At 63.7% G+C, this 15,755-nt stretch overlaps 2 protein-coding genes across 8 annotated transcripts in view; both read right to left on the minus strand.

Moving 5' to 3' along the window:
* Nucleotides 1-202: 202 nt before the first annotated feature.
* KREMEN2 (kringle containing transmembrane protein 2) lies at nt 203-4,682 on the minus strand. Its single transcript, XM_045459929.1, has 9 exons — nt 4,196-4,682; nt 3,773-3,947; nt 2,659-2,750; nt 2,434-2,558; nt 2,083-2,236; nt 1,388-1,720; nt 1,199-1,321; nt 1,039-1,117; nt 203-798 (listed from the first exon to the last, which is right to left on the minus strand). The coding sequence occupies exons 1-9, from the start codon at nt 4,290-4,292 to the stop codon at nt 588-590; spliced, it is 1,389 nt and encodes a 462-aa protein (XP_045315885.1). The 5' UTR covers nt 4,293-4,682; the 3' UTR covers nt 203-587.
* Nucleotides 4,683-11,698: 7,016 nt separating this feature from the next.
* FLYWCH1 (FLYWCH-type zinc finger 1) overlaps nt 11,699-15,755 on the minus strand; it is a 30,623-nt gene continuing 26,566 nt past the window's right edge. For 4 of the 7 annotated variants that reach the window (XM_045462119.1, XM_045462125.1, XM_045462124.1 and 1 more), the window contains exon 10: nt 11,699-15,235. In XM_045462119.1, the coding sequence (XP_045318075.1) occupies nt 15,142-15,235 (94 nt within the window). In that variant the 3' untranslated portion in view covers nt 11,699-15,141. The remainder of the gene's footprint in view (nt 15,236-15,755) is intronic. The other 3 variants (XM_045462123.1, XM_045462122.1, XM_045462121.1) reach the window with 1 other exon arrangement.

Consider the following 15,755-nt stretch of genomic DNA (forward strand, 5'->3'; position numbering starts at 1 on the left):
TCCTCCTCCTCCTCCTCCCCTCCTCCCCTTTTCCATGACCCCGTCCACCCATCCTTCCGCCTCCGCCGTTCCTCGGTCCTAAACTTTCCCGGCAGCTCCAAAGCACTCTAGGCTTGGACCGACCTTACTTTGTATGGATACACCCAACTTTGGCTCATTAACATAACTCTTCTTGTCACGCAAGAACTTGCAGAGAGCCCTGTACCAAAATAGGTCCTTTATTCAGAATCTATGGCTGGCCTTTTGACTACTTTTCTTGACCTCTCACATTTCACTTAGGGCAGCAGTCCAGAACCACCCCAAGAAGTTCTAAAAGCAACCTGAAGTCAGAGACCCCGGTATTAAGGTTTATGAGGGAGGGGAGCCAGATTCCTCTTGCCCTTTGGCCTCAACCATCTGGACCTTCGAGGGTCAGACCAAGTTCTCAGTAATAGCACCAGAGGCTTCTTGTCCAATGTCTGGTCTCCAGGAGATGATCAGAGACCGAGCTGTCCTTACAGGGGCGGAAGGTCAACGTAGAGTGCGGCATGGAGTCTGAGATGTCCATTCCACTGGCAGAGGGTCCAGTGGACCCTAGGGATCCCGAGTCAGAGAGCAGAGATGAGCGAACGCAGGGAACTCTGGCTGGAGGCGCTCAGGGGCCGGTAACTCGCGGCTAGAACCTCAGCCTGAGGGTCCCCAGGGGGACAGGGCAGGGCCACCCCTCGAGGCCGGCGGTACCACACAGCCCAGCTTCTCCCGGGGCCCCGGGAAGGCCCCAACGCCGGGGGCCCTTTTCCCGGAGCCAGCAGACAGCTCCTAGAGAGGGAGCAGATGTCAGCTGAACCCCCAACCAATCTTACCTCCAGCGTCCTGCTCCGCCTGCGATCCCGCGCGCGATTCCCTGTGTGGACGCAAGCCCTTGTCCCTCAAGAACCCGGGATTGCCTCCCAGCCGCGTTCCCCTTGAAAGCCCCAGCTTCCCACCAGGGCCCCCTGGGCACCGAGGCGTCAGGCGCCCAGCTGCGTCCGCCCTCAGGCCCTGCCCCAGCGGGCGCACCGTCGGCGCAGCAGGCGCAGCAGCGACAGCAGCAGCAGCAGCAGCACTGAGACGGCCGTCACTGTCGAGAAGACCCGGGCTGCGGGCACACGGTGCCGTGAGGCAGGGTTTGGGAGGAGCTGCTCCCCAAACTGCCTCCCGCCACGCGTGCCCGCCTCACCCCCCGTCGCGGCCTCCGGAGCCCCAGGCCGGGGGCTGCAGCTCACGTTGGCCCAGTCAGGGGACGCTGCGGGGGTCTGGGCCGAGCCCTGGGGCGCGCGGTCGTCGGCAGCGTCCTGCAGCCCTGCGGAGAGAAGTGTGAGGCAGGGTGGCGGGGCAGCGGGCGCAGGGCGACGAGGCGGGCTCTCACCGCGGTAGGTGAGCGCGAAGCCCTGCGCGTGGCCGCGCGCGTCGCTGCGGAAGGAGAGCAGCAGCGCGGCGGCGCGCAGGCGCAGGGGCCCGGGCGGCGGCGGGCGGGCGCCGTCGAAGGCGCGGAGCAGGCTGCCCGAGGCGGCGTCCCGCAGCTCCAGCCGGTCGCGCGGGTCGGCCAGCTCGAAGAGGCGGAAGGTGAGCTCCAGCGCGGCGCCCGGCGGGCTCAGCGCCCAGCTGCAGTTCCGGTCCGGCCCGTACTCGTCCGGGAAGTCCGGGGAGTAGATGACGCCCTGCGGAGCCGTCCAGTTCCCCTGGCAGGAGCCCACGGACACTGTGGGCGGGGCCGGTGGTCAGGACCCCGAGGCCCGCGGGCTCTTCCTTCACGGGGTGGGCCGCCTGCCCCTCCCCGCTGGGCCGCGACCCCAGACCTGCCCCACCGCCCCCTCGAGCCGGGTCCTACTCCTTCCGCGAACCGCGAATCCCCTCCTCACGTCCCGCCCCCAACTCCACGCCCCGCCCCTGACCCCCCAGGTGCGGAGCCTGCCCTCCACCCCACTCCCCTTCTCGGGCCCCGCCCCCAGCGTACGGCCTCCCCCTCCCAGATTCCGCCCCCTACCGGGGCGTGGCACCCCGGGACCCACCCAGACCCTCTCCCTCACCGCCCAGGTCCCCCCTTCCCCGCCCACTCCTCACCTTCGTAGATACCCAGACGCCCATCGCCGCCGCACAGCTGGCCCGGGTGGCCGAAGCAAATCTGGTCGCAGTCGGTAGCTGGGGCCGGGCGTCCCCGGTCCAGGTCGCTCTCAGAGCCACAGAAGCAGGCGTAGCCAGCCTCCACGCCCGCCAGCTGGGGGCACAGACTGGGTGACCCAAGAGGCAGGGGTTGGGGTAGGGGTGGGTTCTAGGGTCAGGGTCATAAGTGGGAATCGGGCAGGAGACTCCAAAATCAGCGTCAGGGTTTGACGTCAGAGTGGGAGTTGATTTGGGTCCTGAGGTCTAGGTCAGGGATCACTGTTCGGAGCCGGAGGGGGGAGGGGGCAGTACCTGGTAGCCCTTCATGCGGCAGAAGCGAAGGCACACCTGGACCGTGAGCTTCGTTGAGGTCCCGCTGGGGCCGCTGAGGGCCGGGGGTGCCCCCGAATCCACGAAGCAGCCCAGGTACCCGGGCACTGAGGGGGCAGCAGAGTCCGGCTTTGTCCGGTGCCTCCAAAAGAGAACTCTACCCAGGCAGCCCAGCCTTCCTACCCTTGTCCAGCCCGGCCCACTCACTGTGACACGTGGGGATGTCGCAGTAGCGCCAATAGATGCCCTCCTCTGTCTCGGCTACGTAGCACCACGGCTGCACGTCACCATCGGGGTTCCTGCCGGTGGGGGAGAAGTCATCTGGATCCACCCCAAGGGCTGCAAGCCCCAGGCCCCACCCCACAGCCTTTCCGCAGAATGGCCACCGTGTGTGTTAGATCTGGTTTGTGTGTTCCTCTCCGTTGTCACTGTCACACAGATTCTGGTTTGTCCCACCTGTTTGTGGCTGTCGACTCCAGAGGGGATGGTGGGAAGTCCTTAAGGGGCACCTGGGTGGGGTGGCTCAGTCGGTTAAGGGACCGATCTTTGGTTTCAGCTCAGGTCATGATCTTACAGTTTTTGAGTCCGAACCCCAAGTGGGGCTCTGTGCTGATAGCGTGCAGCCTGCTTAGGATTCTGGCTCCCTCTCGCTCTTCCCTTCCCCTGCTCGCTCTCTCTCTCTCTCTCAAACAAACAAATTAACTAATAAACTATTTTTTTTAAAGGAGGGGCTCTGAGGGCATATTTTGGGCTTCAGATGTTGCTAGGACGTGATCTTATACATGAGGACTTTGAAGCCACCTGCAGTGTTCGTCCCCAACCCTGCCTTGGGCCTCAGCCACCTCCCTTGGCTTGCAACCCTGCTTTAAAGCAAAAGTGGTGAGCCCTGAGCTTTGTGGTGTCCTCTCGCTCCGCTGGGTCCCTGCGGCTCCAGACAGCAGTTGTGGCTCTGAACGCCCCCCCCCCCCCAATCCCTCTGTCACCAAGAGTAGAAGTTGTACCGCGGGGGCTGGACCCTCCACCCCAGGGCTCGCCCTCTGACTGGGTCCCGCCTACACAGGCTCCTTGAATGCCCAGGCCTGACCCTAGGCTCTGCAGCGTTTGGGCACCTAAATGTCCCGAAAATGTCTTGAGCGGCCAGCCCCGCCCCCAGAACGGGCTAGGCCTGGTCCCTCGCCTAGGCTCTGCTCCCAGACCCTCGGGGTGGCCCTCGCATCCACCCAGCCAAGACCTCCCTCCCACCCGCACCGAGGCCCTGCCCGAGGCGGACGCCTGCAATAGTGCGCCCAGTCCCGGGCCCAGCGCAGGCCCCGCCCCTCACCGGCAGAAGTTGTGCGGGCCCAGCCCCCACCGGCCCTGGGGGTCGCTGGCGCTGCTGTAGCTGTGCTGCTGCGTCTGGTCCCAGAAGAGGCACGGGCGGCCGGCCCCGCGCGGACCCGTGCGGTTCTGGTGGCCGCGGTAGTCGGCGCCATTCACCTGGAAGCACTCGGACAGGCCTGCGCGGCGACCGCGGGGGCTGGGGAGGTCCCGACCTTCTCCCGCATTTTCACCGCCCGCCCCCCCACCCACCCAACTCTAACTCCCGCCCGGCTCCCCCGTCCGCGCCCCCTGCGCCTGCGGGGCCCCGGGGCTCAGCTCCTCCCGCCACCTGCTCTGCCCCCTCCTCCGCTTCGGGACCGGCTCCTAGGCACGGAGGCAGAGGAGAGAGCGGTGACCACGGTCCAGTCGCGGGGGCGGGACTCACCTGGGCTGTGCAGGCTCCCCGCGGAGGCCCCACGGGGCGGCAGCGGCGGGAGGAAGAGCAGGAGAAGCAGGAGGCCCTGCGGGGCCCGTGTCTCCATCGCCCCCAGCCCAAGAGAGGTTGCCCTGGCCCGCACACGGCCCACGCCACCCCCGGGGTCGCTCCGGGGCCTTCCAGGCGACCTGGGGGGCGTTGTCCTCTGACAGCCTGTTCGCGCCCCGCTCTGGGCGGCGCTCTCCGTCTGGAGCGGTGAACTCTCTCCCGCGAGTATTTGCCTCCAGGGTTTCTGCCCCAGGAGGCGTCTCTTTGCCCCCGTGTCCCCTCTGGCTGTCCCCGGGGTTCTCTGGCCAGGGGCGGTCTCCGTCACTGCCTCTTAGTGCTGGGGCGGCGGGTGTGGGGGGGGGGGGCTTGCCCTCGCGTCCACACCCGCCCTCTCCCGCGGCGCCCTGCTCTCCCTCGCTCAGGTCTCTAACGCACTGGCTCCTGCCCCCTCGCGTCCCTCTGTGGGTCCCTCCCCCTTGGGTCCCTCCCTCCCCATCCCATCCCCCGGAGGCCGGGAAGCCCCGCCCGAGACTGGAGCGGAGGCAGCAGGTCCAGACGCCTCCCACGCCAACCCCCCCCCCCCCCACACACACACACTGCCCCGGGACCCTCGGTGTCCCAGCACGCTTCTCCTCTCCCCTCCCCCTCTCAAAGTCCGTGCAGGTTCTAGGGGTGTGTGGAGGAGGAAGGGCCAGGCTGGTGGACAGAGGGACCCCGGTGGCGGTGAAACACGCCCCTCTCCCAAGTACCGAATGGCTCCGGCCGGACGGAGGAAGTGCCACTCCCGGCGCCCGCACCCGCGGGGATGGTGGACGCTCAATCCCGGACAGGCAGGGGCAGCTGGTGTCTGGGGAGGAAGGCAGCTGCGCCCCGGGTCCCAGCCTGTCCCCTCCTCTCTTCCCCCTTCTTTCCGTAGGACCCCCAGCCCAGGCTCGCCGGAGCCCTCGCAGCGCGGCGGAATTCCCCCAGCGGAGCCCCCCCGCAACCCCAACCTGGCGGGGGAGGGGGAGGGGAGCAGGCCCGGGCAGGCGTGGGGGGAAATTCCCCGCCCCCTCCCCGGGCCCAACTCCTGCGAATCCTCTGATCTCCCAGCGCCGCCCGCCGGCTGCCCCCAGGGCTTGGGGGGAGGCCAGCGCAGGTGCGTGGGAGGGCGGGGGCGGGGGCCGGGGCGGAGGGGGGTGGTGGCCGGGCCCGAGCGGCCCCGCCCCGCCCACCTCCCTCGCCCCTCGATCCAGCCTCCCCACCTCTCCCCGGGCCCTCACCAGGCCGTTCAGCGGGCACGGACCAGTCCCCGCCCCGCAGACAGGGTGGCTCAGGGCGGATTCTAGCAAGGCCAAGGTGCGGGAGGCGGTGACGCGACCGGCGGAGACCTAGCGGTTAGCGCCCCACGATGAGGCTCTGGGATCCTAGGGCGGGCAGCCCACGGAGTGAACGTTGGAAGGAGGTGGGCTTGCTGAGACTCGAAGCCGTCGCGGGGTTCGCCTCCTGAGGGAAGCCCTCTCGGCGGCCAGGCTGGCCAAGGCTCGCCTGCCACTTTCCAGGCCCCGTGGAGCACCGGAATGGGAGTCTCACCCGCGTGTGCTAGCTGCGCACAGAGAATCTAAGCACCCCCCACCCCCCAACCAGGGAGCGGCGGGTCGCCACCCTTTGGCCTGGCCCCCTTCTCCTCCAAGCGGGGTAGGGAGAGGGGCAGTGCTGCTGGGGCCTGTTGGGGTCCTCCCAACTCTGCAGGCCTGGGCCACGGCCTGGGCCATGGAGGTGCGTGGGGAGCCTCACCTTCAGGGCCACAGGCCGCCCAGGAAAGGCCTAGGTGGGGTCAGGGAGGGGACAGTAGGGGGAGTAGAGTAGGAGGTGGGCCCTTCCCTGGCAGGGCCGGCCAAGCTGTCCGTCCAGTCTACTGTCCTAGGGACTCTCGCCTCCCGAGGGGGCCCCTGTCTCCCGCACAGGGGATCCTGGATGACGAGGAGGGGGGCTCGGTTCCAGGCCCCCCGGCCCTGAGATGAGGGGCAGTGTCCTCATTGCCAGCTCCAGTCCCGGGTGGCTCACAGAACCCCAGACTGAAGAAGACCTTGACCTTCACCCTGTCACTTGCAAGGAGCTCAGAGAGGCTGAAGGCCCCCAGAGTCTCGGTCAGGACTTAGTCCGTCCAAAACCAACAGCGCTTCTGCTGTGAGAGGGCTGGGCCACCTCCTGCCTACTCAGGCCCTCCGCCTGTGTTTACTGATCCTGGTTCCTCCAGCTCCTGTGCAAACAGCTGAACTTCATTTCCCCGTGTCCCCTGCATTCGACTATGGGGGGGGGGGAGTTCAGGCCGATGGGGCGTGGGCAGGAGTGGTGCCTCTCATAAGGCAAAGCAGGGGGCCCGGGGCCAGCAGCATTAGCACCACGGAGCAGCTCGTTAGAAATGCAGATTCCCAGGCTCCACCCCCAGCCTCCTTCATCAGAACCTGTATTTAACAAGATCTCCAGGTTTGGAAAGCGCACGCGCAGGCCCCTGCCGGGGCTGTCTCTCCTCCCTTCAGCAACCAGACGCGGGAGATGCCAGGGGCCTGGGGCAGGGTGGAAGGAGCTGGATTCCTGAGCGACCCTGTGGAAGGCGCCCACTAACCGGCAGCGTCAGGAGGCGGGAGAGGTAAACAAACATCAGCCGTGCAGCCGCTGAGATTGGAGGTTTGCTGGTTATACGGACCCGCACAACCTCCCCTCCACCGATACACCCTCCTGCCCCCAGCCGGTTCCTGGGGCGTCCGGACAAAGGCCCACAGACTGGGGGCTTTAACAGCAGAGATGTGTTGCCTCGAGGTCTGCAGGCTGGGACCCTGGGACTCAGCCATCAGCAGAGCCCGTTCCTTCTGGGAGCCGTGAGTGGGCGTTTGTCCGATGCCTCTCGACTGGATGCTGGATGTCAGTTGTCATCCTCGGTGTTCCTCGGCTTCTAGAATCATCACGTCCACCTCGGCCTCCATCTTTGCCCGGCGCTCTCCCCGCGTGTGGGGGTCTGGGTCCAGATGTCTGTGCCCGGCCCAGGCCAGTGTGACCGCACCTTGACTGATCACCTCCGCAGTGACCTGTTTGCTCATGGGATCACGTTCTGTGGTGCTGGGGGTTGGATCCGAGCCGTGAACCGGGGGGCGGGGAGAGCACAAGTGCCCTCGTGGCGTCTCTTGATTATCTCTCGTCCCCTTCGCATCCGTGCGGCCTCCGCCAGAGTCTGGGCCACTGCCGTCAAATCACACTCCAGCCTGACGTCCGGCCCCCCGCGCTTACCCGCCACACCCCTCTGGCAGCCGGAGTCTTTGGTGGGGAGCATTTACGGCGAGCACCTCTGGCTGTTGGCATGTGCTCGTTCTTCTTCTTCTTTTGTTAATGTTTATTTTTATTTTTGGGAGAGAGAGCGCAAGCGGGGGAGGGACGGGGGGGGGGGGACATAGGATCTGAAGATGGCTCCACGCTGACAGCAGAGAGCCCGACGCGGGGCTCAAACTCGCAAACCGAGCCGTGAGATCGTCACCTGAGCCGAAGTCGGACGCTCAACCGACTGACCCACCCAGGTGCCCCTCATCCTCCTTTTTTCAGTGGGAAATAACACCTAACATTGAGTTGACATTCTTCGCTCTTTCCAAGTGAACAGTTCAGGGCGCCTGGGTGGCTCGCTCGGTTGAGTGTCAACTTCAGCTCAGGTCATGATCTCGCGGTGCGTGGGTTCGAGCCCCGCGTCGGGCTCTGGGCTGACGGCTCGGAGACTGGAGCTGCTTCCGGTTCTGTGTCTCCCTCTCTCCCCGCCCCTCCCCCAGTCACACTCTGTCTCTCTCTGTCTCTCAAAAATGAATAAATGTTACAAAAGAGTTTTAAAAAGCGAACAGTTCAATAGTGTTAAGTATATTCACATCACTGTGCGATGGCCCTGGGACCTCTTCGTCTTGTAGCCCTGAAGCTCCCCCTTCCCAGCCCCCACCCTCCTGGAAGCTACCTTTCTAGTTTCGGTTTCTATGATTTCTGACTGTAAATATTCCATGTAAGTGGGATCACACAGTACTTGACCTTTTGTGACTGGCTTGTTCCACTTCACATAACGTCCCCTGGGTTCATCCGTGTCACGGCACATGATTTCCCTCCTTTTAAAGGCCGCGTAATATTCCACGGTGTGGATGGACCTGAGCAGGACCCTGACGGGGTCCCCACGGGCCCACCCCTCCTCTCTTACTCAGTCACCTCTTTATCTTTTTTTTTTTCAATTTTTAAAAATGTTTTTATTTATTTTTGACTCCGAGCGTGAGCAGGGGAGGGGCAGAGAGAGAGGGAGACACAGAATCGGAAACAGGCTCCAGGCTCTGAGCCATCAGCCCAGAGCCTGACGCGGGGCTCGAACTCAAGGACCGTGAGATCGTGACCTGGCTGAAGTCGGACGCTTAACTGACTGCGCCACCCAGGCGCCCCAAGGGCCTTATTTCCATAGCGGAGGGGCCCTTCTAGTGCCCTCAGAGCCCTCGGGGGGACAGTGGGGTCGGCAGCCAGGAGGCTCTGGGCTCTGCAGAGCTGTGCTGAGGGTGCAGCCTAAGGCCACAGGCTGCCCTGTCGTTGGTTGGCCTCCAGAGGACCCCCCGCCCCCCACCCCCCCATCGCCACCACTGGTACCTCTGGCTTTTGGTCCTTGAACCAGGCAGTCATACTCGATGTGGACACCAGGGAGCAAACACCTGAGGCAGGGGTTGCACGGTGGGATTGCATTCTAGAAAAGCCCCTGGCTGTCACGGGGATGGGTTGCAAACAGGCGACGCTGGAGGCTGCCGTGGTCCTGCAGGCAAGTGGCCGGGGCTCTCGGTGACTCAGCGGGCTTGGAACGAGGCTGTCCGTCAACGCGAGGACCAGCTAGAGAGCCGTCTGGACTCTACGAGTGCCTTACCTGGGGCTGAGGGGTGAACGCGTCCCTCCAGCAGTCACATGCCGAAACCCGATGACAGGCCATGGTACGAGGAGGGGGAGCGTAGCCTCACGACGGACCGGCGCCCTCTGAGGCCGGCGGGTTAGCTAGTCAGCCCCCAGCCCAGCCCGTGTGAGGACACAGCAAGGTCACACTCTGATCTCCGGCCTGTCGCCTCCAGGACCTCGAGGAATAAATGTTGATTGCTCGGTATTTGTTATGGCGGCCTGCGTGGCCCGGTCGCCTGGATGCCTCAGAACCTCCCAGCGCCAGAGAGAGGAACCGCATGGGGCTTAGCGCGTAGCGACAGACACAAGGAGAGTGAATGATGCTAAGGGATCTGGGGTTTCCGTTCAGGGGGACGAATACTCTGGAATTAGACTGGTGAATATACTAGGAGCCACTGAGTCATACACGTTGAGGGGGTGAATTGCAGGGCGCGTGGGCAGGGTGCCACTGGTGTGCAGGACATAGGGACGGGGACATCGAGGACAGCTCTGGGTTTCTCCTTGTGGGGTGGAACCATCCGACGAGGGGGACAACAGCTCCCCTCTGCTGCCTGGGCCTGGCGCTCACGGGTTACCCAGGGCCATGGCCACGGAGGCAGCGGGGCACACAGGTCCCAGAAAAAGGGCCAGCCGGTACTGCAGGGGGACCAATTGTGGACCCTCAAAGCGGCTGGGCAGAAAAGGGCCGAGGTCCGGTCCCCAGAAACACCAACCACCCAGCTTATAGGTCGGGTGGGGGCAGAGGGACCCTCCAGGGAGGCTGGGACCGGCTGCAGGGAGGCAGGCAGGGGACTGAGGGGAGGTGTCCCGGGGAGGGGCGGGAGGGGGCGGTCAGTGCCCGAGGGTGAGCTCCGAGAAGCATCTCCTGCCTTTTAGGCACGAGGAAGTCCTTGGGGCCACCATCCTGCAGGAAGGACATGGGGACCAGAGGCTCGGCTGGGGCCAAGGGGAGTGGACCCACGAGAAGCATTTCGGTGACGCTCGCCTTACAGCCCTGGGGGACGGGAACGGGGGGCCGGAGCACCTATGGCCGGCCACTGCTCCCCTTTTCAAAAATTTATGTTCCTTGTTGATAGTTTTGTTCTTCCTAGTGAACTTAAAAAAAAAGGTCATCGTTGAAACATAATTTCACAATTGCTGCTCTCTGTCACTCGAAGGGGCACAGAGGCCCGCTGTCGCCCGCTCCGTGTGGTGTGCACGTCATAAGATAGGGTCTCCTGGGGGAGACGAGCAGGAGCGGGGCAGGAGGGGGCCCCGCCCTGTGGACCCGTCTCCATCCACGGACCGGCCTGGCCCTGTGCCCTCTGCTCTGGGACCATGTGACGGGACAGGGCAGGTGACGCCCTGTGGCTCTGGAACTGCGGAGGGAGTGGACTCATGGCGGGGAGGCCTCTGGAGCTCTGAGCAGCTATGGGGCTGCCCCAAGAGACGGCAGTGTCAGAATTCCTGTCCATCTGGGAGACCCCAGTTCCAGCGACACGGAACTTCCATCCGACCCGTGCAGTCCAAGCAGGTGCAGAGAGGAGGCGCTCACGGGCCCCCGTCGGCGTGAGTGTCGGAGAGGAGCGAAGTCCCTCCCGGCGCCTCCGCGCGCTGCACCCTGGAGCCCAGCCACGCTGAGGGCCATGGGATGGGGGACTGAGGAAGCCACCGTCCTGCAGAGACGCGGCCGGTGGTGGAGGCTGCGGAGCCAGGAGATCCTGCGGGCTTCGCGGGTGGCAGTGGCTGCCGCGACTCAGCACTTCTTGGGGAGCCCCTGGCGCCCGTGTGAGGTTCCCCGTCCACGGCGGGGCTGGGCAGAGACTGACGGCGGCACAAACTCGACCCGGTGCCTCCCGCTAGGTGTGGCCGCCTCCCGTGGGCGTGCATATTTGTGACCCAAAGGTGGATCTGGGTTTGGGGTGTCGTGTCTGTTCCCGCGGGGCTGTCTTTGGCCTCGGCCGTGGGCAGTTCATTGTCTCAGGGCCCCATGTTTCATGGCCAAGAGCACCGCCCACAACACAGCCCCTGGGCAGTGCTGAGGGCCGTCAAGGGCGGAGGACACCTGCCCCCGGCCTGGGAGGTGGACTGTTATGTCCCTGGACCGCTTGACCGCTGGCAGGCTGGCAGGCCAGGGCCCCACGGAGCGGGTAGCTGGGTCAGTTGATAGGCCACTTACTCGCCTGGGAAGGTAGCCAGGGTCTAAATTGGGGGTCTAAGTCGCTCGGTCCTTGGGGAAGCCGTTTCCATTTTAAGCTTGTCTCAGTTTACGGGAACGAGGCAGGGCCGGGGTGAGAGGCTGCGGCCGAGAGTCAAGGCCCCTCTTCCCTGCACGCTTGGAGCAGACCCCTCAGCCGCTGCTCCAGAGGACCCCACCCCCCCGCTCTGGGTCCAGCTGACACGTGGGCCAGGTGACCTACGTGGGGGTCTCTTCTGGGGTGCCAACCTGACTCCATCACGCCCGACCAGGTGGCGCTGAGACACAGAGCGTGCGGCTTTCCGGTGGCCAGCTGTTGTCGCCGAGGGGATGGGGACGCACATACCAGTTCCACAAGGTGAGATATCAAATAGGGTTTATTGGCGGGAAATCTGTAAGCAGAGGGACAGTGGGGTCCCAGGCTGTCGCTGTCCTGTAGCCGGAGAGCAGGCTGCACGGCCAGCTCGGCGGGAGAGAGGGAGTCTGTGGCCCCGTGCTCGCTCTGCAGTCACGGCGTGGAGACAAGGAACCTCGCTGTCCGGACGGCCCGGCAGGTGTTCCCGGGACTCCCGGCCGCCGCCGCCTGCTTCTCGGACCTGCCAGGCCAGCTCTCCCGCACCGGCGGACAGAAGGGGTGGGCCTCCGCTGCCATTCGAGTCTGCGTCTCCTGCATCACACGGACGTGGGCCACCCACACACCGCGGGCCCGGTCGTGGCTGTGCGGGGCCGCCTTCCCGTGGACAACCGGGCTGGCGCCCACCGCCGGCAGGGACGCCCGCCACGGGGATCACGGACCCTGGGAAGACAGCGAGGGAGAGAAAGTCGATGGCGCGTGCGGGGGGAGGGCGGGGGGGCTGCTGTTACCAGGCGTGGGGGGGGGGGCGCTGCGGCCCAGTGGCAGGTGGCCGAGGGGTGCAAAGGCCCACGTGGCCCCTGCCCAGAGAACACCCGGGGAGGCCGGAGCTACGCGGGACAGCTGAGCCCGAAGCAGCAGGAACTTCTCCAAACGTGCCCTGGCCAAGCAGGGCCGCACCGGACTGGAAAGGCCTTGGCAAAGTCACACGCTCTGAAAGCGGACGGGTGTTCGCGGCTCGGGGCGGCGGAGGGTCCGTGAAAAGATGCTTCTTCAGGTCTTCCGTGGGGGGGGGGGGGGCTCTCCCCGAGTCACCCATGCGTGCGGGCCGCCAGCTCCCACTCGAAGACACCGTCAGAGTTTTCCTCTCGGGAGGCCCCGTGAAGAAGTGAGAAGGCCGCCGTGCTGTGGAGGAGTGGAAGAGAGTCTTCGTGAAGCAAAATCTAACCGGGTGAGAAACGCCAGGGCCCTGGGTGGGCTCGGAGCATCCGTGACGCTGGCAGCACGAGGTCCCCGTGCTCCCGTTGGGGGGGGATGGGCCACACTGCTCCTCACTGGGCGGTTTCGTACGGTTCACCTTCCTGATTACAAAGAAACACACGTTCGTTACAAACATCCAAACACGGCAGAAGCGGACCCTACTTTCCTTTTCCCTAGAGATCGCCATGGACTAGACCTTGTTACATACGTACACATACACGCATTGTGCCGTTTCCTTTAATTTCTTCATGTTTATTTTTGAGAGAGACACAGTGAGCGCGTGAGTGGGGGAGGGGCAGAGAGGGAGACGCAGAAGCCGAGGCAGCTCCAGGCGCTGAGCTGTCAGCGCAGAGCCCGACGTGGGGCTCGAACCCACGGACTGTGAGATCACGACCTGGGCCAAACCCAGACACTTAGCTGACTGAGCCACCCAGGTGCCCTGTACCGTTTCCTTTAGCCTACAATTTGGGAATTCTCGGCTTTCTACCACCAACTCTCCTGAGAAGTCCCACCCCCGCCTCCAGAGTCCCCGGGGCTCTGCACGTGGCCTTTGCAAGATTCTTTGCCAAGAAACAAGAAATTCTCTCGTATCACCGTGAAGGGTTTGGAAATCACGAGTTCTCTGCTATCCCTCCTTTCAGGTGCGGGAGCCCGACGCCCTCCCCTCGAGCGTGAAGCAAGAGGGACAGGGTGTGGTGTCGGTCAGAAAGTCACCGTGGCTTCCTTCCTGTTTTTTTTTTTTTTTCAGCGAGTTTTGAGCTGCTGTTCTCACTCCACCGTGTCCGCCCTGAGCGTGGAGCTCGACAGGCGCGGTGTCCCCGCAGCCGTGCGCCCAGGACCACGGCCACTTCGAGGGCACCCCCACTCTCCCTAAAAGTCCTGTCCCTCCTTTTCTACCTTGAGGAAGAGTCTGTGAAGGACGGGTGCTAATTCTTCGCGTCGTGTTTGCAAGAGGCCACCAGTGACCTCCGGGCCTGCGCTTTCCTTGACGGGAAGTTTTAGAACTTCGAATTCAGCCTCTTTACCTGTTACGGGCCTGTTTGGATTTTCGTAGTTCTTCACGAGCCAGACTTGGTACTTGCCTCTCTAGAAATGCATTCACTTCATCTGAGTTACTGGATTGGCTGGCCTCATAGCTTCCCTTACGATCCTTCTGTGTGTGTGTGTGTGTGTGTGTGTGTGTGCGTGTGTGTGTTTCCCTGTGATGTACGTAGTAGTGTCTCTCCTCTCATTCTTGATTTTACTAATTGGAATCTTCCCTATCCTTATTTGATTTTTAAAGATTTTATTTTTTAATGTTTAGTTTTGAGAGAGACAGAGAGACAAAGCATGAGGAGGGGGAGGGGCAGAGAGAGACGGAGACACAGAATCCGAGGCAGGCTCCAGGCTCCGAGCTGTCAGCAGGACAGCTGTCGAGCACGACGGAGGGCTCGAACCCATGAACCTCGAGATTATGACCTGAGCCGAGGCCAGACATTTAACTGAGCCACCCAGGCGCCCCTAAAGTTGTTTCTTTTTTTTAAAGTAAGATCTACGTACAATGTGGGGCTCGAACTCATGACCCTGAGAACAGGAGTCCCACACTCCTCTGAGCCAGCCGGGTGCCCCCGAGTCTTCCCTATCCTTAAAAACCAATTTTGGGGGTGATGGAGCTACAGGCTTATCAATTTTGACGATCCTTCCAAAGAACCGACTTTTCTCTAGGTCGTGAATTTCCATTCCCTATCGTCTCCCCCTCTCGCTGCAGGACTGCCTCGTTCGTGTTTCGCCAGGGTCTTCGCGTGGAAGTTTAAGTTAACGAGTTGACCTCTCGTTTCTTAATCCAGGAACTCACAGCCCCAGGCTCCCCGTCAGCAGGGCTCTGCGGCGGCCGCGCGTCTGGCGGTGCCCCATTTCGTTCATTTCGGGCTATTTTCCACTGTCCTCAGGATTTCTCCCCCCGAGTCATCAGTTGTTCAGGAGCGTGTTGTCTGTCACATTTATGAGGTCCCCAACTTTCTCCGTGTCCCGACCTCTGGCTTTGTCGCACTGTGACCGATAACACAGCTGGTGTGAACCCAGTCCTCGTAGAATTCTGGGGCCTCGGGTCAGGGGCGAGACGCGGTCCGCCCGGCCGGGCCCCGCGTGCGCGTGGGAGGGCTGCGGGCCTTCTCGCTCGGCTCCCTCCCTTGGGGTGCTCGTGGGGATACAGCCGTCGGGTGTGAGGACACCAGAACAGCTCTGAGGAGCGGTCCTTGCGGGGAGGAGCTGAGGCCAGCAGCGAATGAGTCGCTTTGGAAGCGGCTCTCCAGCCCCCGCCGGCCTTCGCGTCACCGCGGCCCTGGCGGACACCTTCTCCAACCTCACAAGAGACCCCGGGCCAGAACCACCGGCCCAACCACTCCGGAAATCCTGCCCACAGAAGCTGTGGGAGACGGTGACTCTCCGTCGCCAGAAGCCACCACGTTTCGGGCGATCTGTGGTGCGACGTCAGACAACGGACACCGCTACCCGCACACCTGCTGGGCTTCCGGAGGGACGCTCTGGACACGCAGCTGCGCTTCTGGCGGAAGTTTCGTGTTTTCTGAGGGAAGAGAATGGAAACCACGGGTTAGTAACTCTTCTCTCCTTGAGGCGGCGAGAGCCCGAGGCGCGCACTTTGCCATGATGACCTCGAGGCCTCGAGGATAAAGGAATCCGGGAGGAGAGACCCTGATGTGGGCCGTCGCGGGGAATTCTGGTTTCCCGACGCCCCAAACTCCCGCGCCTGGTGAACGGAGCTGGTCGGGATCCTGAGGGTCAGGGGTCAGCCCCTCCATCGAGCAGATCGGGACTGAACCAGGGGTCAAAAGCGAGGGGCCCTCCGCCCGGGGGGGGGGGGCTCAGTCGGTGGAGCGGCCGACTCTTGGTTTCGGCCCCGGTCAGGATCTCAGGGTTCGTGCCTCTGAGCCCTGCATCGGGCCCTGCGCCAACCGCGTGGAGCCTGCGTGGGCTCCCCTCCGTCCCTCTCTCTCTCTCTGCCCCTCCCCTGCCCACGCGGGCTCGCGCTCTCTCTCAAAATAAAGCAACAAATAAAAACGTGCAAAACAAAGTGAGGTGCCCTC

This window comes from Leopardus geoffroyi, chromosome E3, assembly GCF_018350155.1.
Source record: "Leopardus geoffroyi isolate Oge1 chromosome E3, O.geoffroyi_Oge1_pat1.0, whole genome shotgun sequence".
Lineage (NCBI taxonomy): Eukaryota > Metazoa > Chordata > Mammalia > Carnivora > Felidae > Leopardus > Leopardus geoffroyi.

Bases quoted from the DNA above. Each gene is read 5' to 3' on its own strand.
- KREMEN2 (XM_045459929.1), bottom strand. From the start codon at position 4,292: ATGGAGACACGGGCCCCGCAGGGCCTCCTGCTTCTCCTGCTCTTCCTC. The intron at 1,322-1,387 runs GTGAGAGCCCGC...TTCTCTCCGCAG, and splicing joins CTTCGCGCTCACCTACCGCG to GGCTGCAGGACGCTGCCGAC. The intron at 799-1,038 runs GTGCGCCCGCTG...CTCCCTCTCTAG, and splicing joins CTGCGCCTGCTGCGCCGACG to GAGCTGTCTGCTGGCTCCGG.